At 38.4% G+C, this 10,000-nt stretch overlaps 2 protein-coding genes across 2 annotated transcripts in view; one reads left to right on the plus strand and one right to left on the minus strand.

Moving 5' to 3' along the window:
- LOC138052743 (neuropeptide SIFamide receptor-like) overlaps nt 1-3,669 on the minus strand; it is a 28,472-nt gene extending 24,803 nt beyond the window's left edge. The window contains exon 1 of the mRNA XM_068899316.1: nt 3,638-3,669. Within this exon, the coding sequence (XP_068755417.1) occupies nt 3,638-3,662 (25 nt within the window). The 5' untranslated portion in view covers nt 3,663-3,669. The remainder of the gene's footprint in view (nt 1-3,637) is intronic.
- The window catches only part of LOC138037206 (neuropeptide SIFamide receptor-like), a 159,499-nt gene that overhangs the window by 76,145 nt on the left and 73,354 nt on the right, over nt 1-10,000 (plus strand). The window lies entirely within an intron of this gene.

Here is a 10,000-nt window from a genome sequence, read left to right on the forward strand (position 1 = left end):
GTGGTGTCTTTAATGAACGATGGCAATCTCCGCGCTAAAGGTTGTAAATAAAATTCTGTGAATTGCGACAAGTGTTCTATCACCGTGCCACAACGAGAGGTTATGAGGCGTAGAAGATTTGTCGGCTTTATGGGTCTTAGTATTTCCAAATGCTACTCCCGGTGTTGCCTCTTTATTCATCACCCATTCTGCTACTGCAAGCTTAACGAACCACATAGCTTCACAACTCAATGTAGCACATGAATTCTTTACTTTAATGATATCTTTTACTCTCATTTTTCTTTTAAATAATTGAGAAGAATAAGGTATGTGAGAAACGCAGTGTCTTAACATCTGTGCGCGGGAAACTCAGTGTAGGAGGTTTTCACATGACGTCATCGCCGCCATGTTGATGGATGAAAACTAAAGATCTCTCATTAGCTTTTTTTGGTTCGTCCACCAGAAGTCGTACTTTTCTATATTTTGTTATTGGTGTCTGTAGAGGTTGGTTGAAAACGTCCTATATTTCATTACTTATGGCTCGATCTTTCAGTTTTGAAAGGTGTCTAACGAATTTATAATTGGATAAATGTTTGTTGGGAATATTGTCTTCGCAATTCACTTTACTCTGGTCTTTCATATACCGGATCCGAAATAATTAATTTCCATAAAACAAAAGAACACCGTGAACATAATAATACCTAATTAGCAAGGCCTAATCGGAATAACAATAATTCTTTTGTCCTCCGCCATTTTAGTCCAGTATATGAAACTTAAGTCTACCCCAAAACACTTATTGTTTGCGATTTCTTGTCATCTCGACAAAGCCACGAGTTATTGTCAGCCTCCTGATGCAATAGCGAGGAAGCATGAGTGGCACTTTACTCATTGTTTTGCTTTTAATTCTTCTCGATTCCGGCCTTGCTGGCATGAACCCCGTGTTCATGGGCTTAAATGACTTAAATGAGTCAAACATTTTGGATGGGTAGGAGGTTGTTTTGTTGGCGGGTTTATAGACCACACCTCTTTGTGATGACTACCCGTAAAATATTAGTTCGCGTGATGAACGACCCCAACAACAAATTAACGAACCTTTAAAAAAATTAGGATTAAACAGCTCCCGGTTGAATCAATTAAATACTATTCCATTCCCCTCAAATAGCTTGTGGGATCGTTTAATACGTATTCCAATAGCACAAGAAGCTGTGCTCTTGTTAACAAGGTGCCGTCTGGCTTTCCTATTTTTGAGAGATTGATATCCTTTCATGGAGTTACCACATTGCTCATGTTGCATCAAAACTAAGTAAATCAATTGGTATTATCTCTAGGATAAGGCATTTTGTACCGCTGAGTACTTTACACTATATCTACAGGTCACTCATTCAACCATACTTAATGTATGGTATAGTAGCGTGGTGTAATACTGCAAAATTTCATAGAACTAAACTTTTGACCCTTCAAAAACGAGCTCTTCGCCTAATGTATTTTGCTGATTACAAATCTCATGCAATACCTTTCTTCATTTCTTCTCGTCTTCTTCCTTTAGATATGCTCTATTTTAAATCTGTGGCTGTGATGATGCATGATGTATCAAACAACTTGACACCTCCTAATATATTTAACCTATTCACCCATCAAGCTGATATTCATCCTTACGAGACGAGATCATCACAAAGAGGAGATTATTTTCTTAAACGTTCGAGAATAGATATTCAAAAAAGATCTTTCTCAAGAACTGGCGTTAAAATTTGGAATAGCATATCTTGTGAAGTCCGCCAGATGTCAAAATCTAACTTCAAAAGTATTGTTGATGATATCCTCTTACAAAGACTGCTAAAATATGATGATTACATTGATGTTTCGATAATATTGGCAAATTTTGACTCCTTAGTTTAGTATGTCATGTAGTTAAAAATTTATTTATTCAATTTAAACTACTTTTTTCATGTTTATTTATGTTATACTGTACAAGTTTTAAGCTGTTCTCCACTGCACTAACTGTATTCTAAAACTAATTTATTTTATTTTATTTATTTATTTTTATGTGAATGTGTAGTTATGTATTTGTAACCATTTTATCTGGAATATTTATTGTAAGCAATGCTCGCCTCGACTAGCTAGTGCTAACTGCGAGCATTGCATAGTTTTGTGATATTTTATGCAAAATACATAATAAAAACTGAAAACTGAAACTGAGTAACTGGACTCTAACCTTTCCATTGGCAACATCTTTGAATTTAAGAAGTCATTGGCATTGCCATTTGTCAACTTGTGACTTGGACATGGAAATAAAAAAAAGGTATATGTGTGAGAAAAAGGCTAATATGATCAGCCTTTACGGCTATTAACGCCAATAATATGTCCGCTATATTTGCAACTGATCCTTGAAACATCACTAAGGTGACTTCAGAAGAAGTAATGTTTCATATCCCATGGAAGCCGCTTTGCCTTACCCAACACGTGCAGATTTCCTTCAATAAGCCTCCAATAAAGAGGTCTAGTGAATTGTTTTGGCCATGGACTATTACCTCATACTTGTTTAACTTGCATGCAACAAGCAATGACGCAGCCCCCCTTAGTAATTTGAAGCTCGCGGTCAGTACAAATGCTGCCCTTAGCAGCAGTTGCACTTTGGATTTTGCAGCCAAGTTTGACCTTGTTTGCAAAACTCCAGCTATATATCTCACATAAATCCAAAAACTTGTTTTAACATTGGATATCTTGAACTGTTTTTCAGACCCTATAGGTCATCATTTACTTCCCTCACCCTCCCATAATGGGGTCTATTGAATTATTTTGGCCATGGACAATTACTTCATACTTGTTAGACTTGCATGCAACAAGCCATGACGCATCCCCCCCTAGGAATTTAAAGCTCGCCGTCAGTGCAACTGCTGCCAAAGCCAGCAGTTGCACTTTGGATTTTGCAGCCAAGTTTGACCTTGTTTTCAAAACTCCAGCTATATAGCCTATATAGCCTATCGGCTCGTGTTTTCCCCTACACTTCTTTCGTGGTCTAGCCGCTTCTTGCGTGCTTTACAACAGAACAGAGCACAGTCAACTGAATAACATAGAATACATGAAACGTTTCGTACATTTGAACAGTGGGAATATATTGAAATACGTCATAGATAGAGATTATCAGAGTTACTGTTGTTACAAAGAACGGGACGAAGAAAGAAGAAAAGGAAGGAACTTTATTTAAATGTCTAGTCGTTCTAGCCTGGAGAACTAAATGGGGACACTGTAAGCTGAAATATGAATTAACTCAAATCAAGTCAAATGTTGGTTTTTGAGGAGAGGGGAAAACCGAAGTACCCGAATCATGATAACCAAATGTCGATAACTAAGTGTAGGTAACTAAATGTCTGCGGTGTTAAGTTAGAGGAAAGCACGTATTTTTACAAACATGTGCTGAAAAAAAATTAAGGAACAGAATAAAAAGTAATGAACAGTAAGTTTAAAACAAAGTTAGCCTTTCCAAATCATTGAAATTGCGAATATTGTGTAAAAGAACACTTAAGTTTTTAGAATCAAAACCCCTAAAACCATAAAGAGGTCGCACAGACACACCACCCTATTTTCATGGAGTCACGGCTTCTATTATTATGATTTTATCTAAAAAAAATTAGGATATAAAATCCTCAAGAAATCTTACCTTGAAAGGCAAACGCAAAAAGCATCTTCTCAAAAGCCATTTTACCACGAACGGAACAAAATATCTCAAATGGTGAACTAAAATGACTCCGGTGTTAATTTTGAAGTTTCAACTCGTGTAGAAACTTCTATCTAGAAACACTCAATTACTTATATTCAAAGTCAGTCTTTCCAAATTGCGAATATTGTGTTAAAGAACGCTTACTTAATGGACCCATAGTAATTGAGTAATTAAGTAACTGCTTTTTGGCTTTTGCCGTTCAAGTAAGATTTCTGTAGGATTCTATTTCCTTATTTGTTTAGACAAGAGATTATAAAGGTAAGAGAAGTAATCCCTCATACTGGCCCTATTCCCATCGTAATCCCTCTTAGGTTATTTTTAGATGATATCAATTTTCCCGCGGATAATGTTACCGCGCGCGTTACGTGGAAGTTTCGTGGAGGAGGGAAAGTGCAACAAATTCTGTACGATGCCACTCTCCGTTTTCAAAATTGAGTTTCATGGCCTGATAAAATTCATTGTCTGCAAGATACAGGTTTCAAACATACATCCTTGGAATTGCTTAACTGCCTAGTTTACAGTGATACCAATTTGAAGAATTTCCAATTTATCAAACCGTGTTAAATAATTTTGACATAAGCGGATATGTTTACCTTGGTTGCGCACTTTCTCATCGTCTACAAAATTCTGTCGCTTACAAAACTCGTCCTTGTCATCAATCATATATCATGGAAATCGGTTAACTGTATTATTCACTCTGATACCAATTTTACGATTGTCTAGTGTAGGAAACCCTGTTAAATAATTTTGTAAAAGGGAGCTATATTTTACGCGTGCGTTGCAAATTGACTTCAATCCGATCTTACGTTTTTAAGAATTTTTATCGTGCGATCAATTGAAATTTTCCTGTCATGTGTGGTACTGTTTGAAAGCGTTAGCTGTCTAATTTATGAATATCATAGAATTAAGTCACCATAGTTTAAGTCCGCTAAGAAAATCGAGAACGCGTTGACCAAGTCAGGAATATGTTACTTGGTGACTGTACTCCGCGATATTTCATTGTGTACAAAATTCTGTCACCTATAAAACTCGTTACTTTCAAGATACTAGATGCGAAGATATATCATTCAAATCGCTTAACTGTGTTGTTTACAGTGACACCAATTTCAACACTATCCAATGTACGAAACCGAGTTTAATAAATTTGAAAGATGCCGGTATATTTAAACATGCGTGCTTTGCAAATTGACTTCCATGCGATACCACTTGGTCATACATTTTTATCGCATTGTCTGTTCAAGTTTTCCTTTCATGTCTGATATCTGTCTAATTTATGAATATCTAAGAATTAAGTCGTCATATTTTAATCCCGCGAAGAAAATCAAGAACGCGTTAACCAAGTCAGCGATATATTACTTGTTGACTGTAGTCTGCGAATTGCCAATGTTTACAAAATTCTGTCGCTTATAAAACTCGATCCTTTCAAGATACAGGTTTCAAACATCTATAACTGAAATCGCTTAATTGTCTAATTTTTAATGATACCACATTCAAGGTTTTGCCATATACGAAACCGTTTTAAATCTCTTTTTAAGGAGACAGCTATATTTAACATACGTGCTTTCCAAATTCACTTGAATCCGATAACACGGGTTCAAAAATTTTTATCGAACGCTTGATTCAAGTTTTCCTTTCATGTTTGGTACTGTTGTAGAGCTCTATCTGCCTACTCTATCACCGTACCAGAATTAAGTCAACATATTTTAATCCCGCAAAGGAAACCGAGAATGCGTTTATTAAAGTCAGAGAGATCGTACTTATCGACTATAGTCTTCCATTTGCCATTCTGTACAAAATCCTGTCGGTTACATAACTCGTTCCTTCTAAAATACAGGTTTCAAAACATAAGTCATTGTAATCGATTAACTATGAAGTCAACAAGTCACGTTCGTCCACAAAATGTACATACGCGTTTTTTCTCAACATCCTCCGCCATTTTTGTTTGATGGTAAATCGCGAACGACGCGAATTATTGCGTGGGAATTCGCTCAGCTGTCAACATTGGTAAAAATGAGGACATATGATTGGCTATCAGTTAACCCTCGTGGGAATACCGGATCTCGCAGGAGATCTAAAAATAACTTAAGAGGGATTACGATGGGAATAGGGCCAGTATGAGGGATTACTTCTCTTACCTTTATAATCTCTTGGTTTAGAATAAAAGAAGACTGCTATAGGGTGGTGGTGTCTCTGTGCAACTTTTGTATGCTTTTTTGGTTTACTATGAGTCTATGTGTTCTTAACACAATATTCGCAATTTGGAAAGACTGACTTTCTTTAAAACTTACGGTTGTTACTTTTTCCATAATTCTGTTTTTTTTCAGCAGACATTGAGTTTTCTTTACTTCAAATATTTCGTCTCGTTCTTTGTAACCTAATGATAACTGTGATAATCTACAGAAGCTTGCAGGTGCCATCCGAGTTGCTAAAAACCTGAATAAAAAATTGTGAAAATCCGACAACAAAGTTGTGAGAATCCGACATCCGACTTGAAAATCCGTCAACCTAACATCCGGCAAGTTGCAGATTGTAAAATCCACCGCAAATTTGGACATAGTGAAATTTGAAATAATGTGATACAGCTAATTATAAAACCTATAATTAATTTCCTTGAATGATTTTCTCCTCTTGTATGATATTAAAGGAAGTATTTTGAATACGTTTGTCGGAGCATTGTAAACAACAACGTAAACCCACTTAAACCGCCTAGAGATCTGAGATGAACCAAAAAACATTGGGCGATGGGATGGCGCAGTGGTGAGAGCACTCACCTCCCACCAATGTGGCCCGAACTTGGCGTCATATACGTGGGTTGAGTTTGTTGGCTCTCTACTCTGCACCGAGAGGTTTTTCTCCAGGTACTCTGGTTTTCCTCTCTCCTCAAAAACCAAAATTTGATTTGATTTGCGTTAACTTGTTAACTTCGTTTACAGTGTCCCCGATAACTAGTGCTCTACAGCGCTAGAAGATTAGACACTTCCTGAATAAAGTTCCTTTCCTTTCCTTTCCTTTCCTTTTATCAAAAACAACCAGATACAAAGAACGACTCTTGCAAAAAGGAACCACATCCGTTACACGTAAAAGGTGACTGGGTGCCGCCAGTCCAACGATCAGTTGCCCTCGAAAGCTACTTGGAAACAGTAAAGACCGAAATATCCGAGACACAACTAACGAAACCTAATACAACTTGCCTATTATTAGAGCGCAACACAGCGAAGGAAATAAATAAGAACACTGCCGCAATCAACATTAAATACCTGATTAAGGCACTGCAACTGTCCTTCTTAACAAAAAATGAAAAAATACAAGAGGCCAAAGGTGCAACTCAACAACCACCTGGATCACTATCAGTAAACCTGTTTAAAAGCCCATGGTTAAAGAAGCACTTCATACAGCCAATGACATCATCTATCAGCTTTACAGGGAAAGCATGCACGAGATCACTGATGAGAAAATGGCTTCAACAAATCCCTGCTATTGCCAGGATCCCATAAATTATAAGCTCCTGCTATTGCTCAAAAGCAAAAATTGTATCTCAAAGACGCCATTGATTTTATCTATTTTATACAGAAAACTAAGGTGTCAAACGACACCATTTTGGTTATACCAGCTTGTACACAAACATCGCACAAGAGGAGGGTATAAGAACAGTATGCAGAGCATACGACGACTTCTACAATAGCAACCCTCCCGTCCCCACAAGTTTTCTGGAACAAATGCTAATGAGGCCCTATTAGGGGTTATCGGGATACGGGATATTTGGGTAAAAAATTTTAGGGATACGGGATATTTGGGCGGAAAATTAAAGGGATACGAGATATTTTTAAAAAGATTCTGGGATATCGAAGTTATCATTTTTTAAAAGAATCAAATAAGAATTAACGGGATACGGGATATTTTGGCCAAAAATTAATGGCATACGGGATACTCAGACCCCCCCTAATGGGGCCTCGCTAATGAATGAGTTGCCAGTAATCGGATCCCTGGTTTACACGCAAAGGGTTGTGGGATTGAGAGAGTATGAAAACCTTAAAGACCTGCTTCAAAGATCAGATGTACACAGAAGTAGTATATGAAGATGACGCTTTTGTACTGGTCGAAGTCATAGTGGAGCTTGACAAGTAACAGGCGGCCCAGACTCGGAGAGTAAAAAAATTATAACGATTTGTATGGGAATCTCGATAACAAACTGAAAAAGATATTTACCTGCAAAAGTTGTCAATAAAAAAGCCGTACTTTATTGTCGTGGTGAATTTCTCGCTTTTTGTGTGGTTATTTGCCTGATTGAATGCCATTTAAACGACTTCTCAAATTCCCGGGTTGTCACAAGGAGGCCATTACAAGATATCAATTTCACAATAAACCTTACGCGAACAAGGTTAATCCGAGTTATTCAAACAAAAACTTACATTTGCTGCGTATCAACATTGCCCAAATCTTTCTCCAAAATCGTCTTTTGTACGTCGAGAAATGTTTCTGCCATTCATTTTCTTTCGCTTGCCCCCTGGCGATCCCAGAACCCTTTGCGAATAAACAGGGATGAGATTACTGGTATTAACTCACTCATTATAAGCAACGGCATTCTCCAATAAAACTATTTCGAGTTTAACGGTAAAACCTACTTCAAAGTTCACGGACCAACCGTGGAAACAAAAATGGCAGTATCTTTTGCCAATATTTCGCCTTAGATGTCGATGGCCGCGTCTCAGATATGCTTTAAGGTGACTGCGCGATGCAGTTATGAGCTATGCTGTCAGTCGTCATTTGATTCTGTAGCTGTGTGATGCAGCTCGAGTCATTTGACTGTGTAGCTGCGTGATGCAGCTGGAGTCAAAGACCCACATTTCACCCTTGCTCGCCATAGAGTTTCCAGTAGCTCAGTGGTTAGAGCATCCGACTAGATCATGGAGGGTCGTGAGTTCGAATCTTATCTGGGGCTCAGATTTTTTCCGAGTTTCCAGTGGGTTCTATCAACATCTCATTTGTCATGTGTATATATCATTCTCACATTCGATCACTTGGGCTCACTTGGGTGGTTGGTTGGCCGCATCTCAGATATGCTTTAAGGTGACTGCGCGATGCAGTTATGAGCTATGCTGTCAGTCGTCATTTGACTCTGTAGCTGCGTGATGCAGCTCGAGTCAAAAACCCACATTTCACCCTTGCTCGCCATAGAGTCTCCAGTAGCTCAGTGGTTAGAGCATCCGACTAGATCATGGAGGGTCGTGGGTTCGAATCCTATCTGGGGCTCGGATTTTTTCCGAGTTTCAAGTGGGTTCTATCAACATCTCATTTCTCATGTGCATATATCATTCTCACATTTTCAAAGCAGAAATTGAAACAAAACGCTAAGCCATAGGAAAGTTAAACCAACAACATGGAAACGTTTCATTGATGACGTTTTCTCACAATGGGACGTAGATAAACAGGAAATCAATCTGTTCATTGCACAAGCTAAGACCTTCCGTTCCACCGGCAGAGAAGGAGATCACTTTCCGAGACAAGAAAAATCCCTGCCTTCGACATCAAGCCATGTCATAAGCCGACAGAAATCTTCCGATACGCGCATTTTACTTCTTGTCACCCGTCCGGTGTCAAAAAGTTTTTATCAAAAGAGAGGCCGGTACGTTTCTCCGAACAAACTGTTTAAAAATAACATTTGAGGAAGCGCTATTTCCATTCAAAACCCGCCTTGAAGAGCGAGATTAGGCCTTAAGCATCAATTTTTTTCTTTCTGGAGGTCAGTCGGCACTTGAAAAAAGTTGAAAAACTAGCGACAAAATCTTACCATCAGTGTGTCACAACGTACAACCCAGCAGTGTTACAATACTGGTGCACAACTGGAGTCTCATTCAAAACCAGCTATTGTTGGCAAACACTCACCATTGGATCAGTTGGTTGAACACCGAGCTGCCATGCAGGAGTCCGTGAGTTCGACTCCGGCCAGACCAACTCTCAGGGTCTTTAAATAACTGACGAGAAAGTGCTGCCTTTATAATTCTGGTTAAATACCATTTGCAAATGGTTCAGAGACCCTCTAGTCTTTTCGGATAAGGAAGATAAACCGTAGGGCCCGTCTCACAACCCTTCAATGTTCATAACCCTGTCCGTAAAAGAACCCGCACACTATTCGCGCAGAGTAAATCATGGAGTTCCTGGTGCTATGTGGTCTGTTCTCTGTGGTACATTTTGGTTTCACGACAGCGTTTTCAACGAGTAACCAGTTCTAAGCTCCTCGTGAGTAAATAAATATAAATTATGACTATGACTTAACCTCCTATTCTGACTACACAAGCCCGAGTT

The sequence above is a fragment of the Montipora capricornis genome, chromosome 1, assembly GCF_036669925.1.
Source record: "Montipora capricornis isolate CH-2021 chromosome 1, ASM3666992v2, whole genome shotgun sequence".
Taxonomy (NCBI): Eukaryota; Metazoa; Cnidaria; class Anthozoa; order Scleractinia; family Acroporidae; genus Montipora; species Montipora capricornis.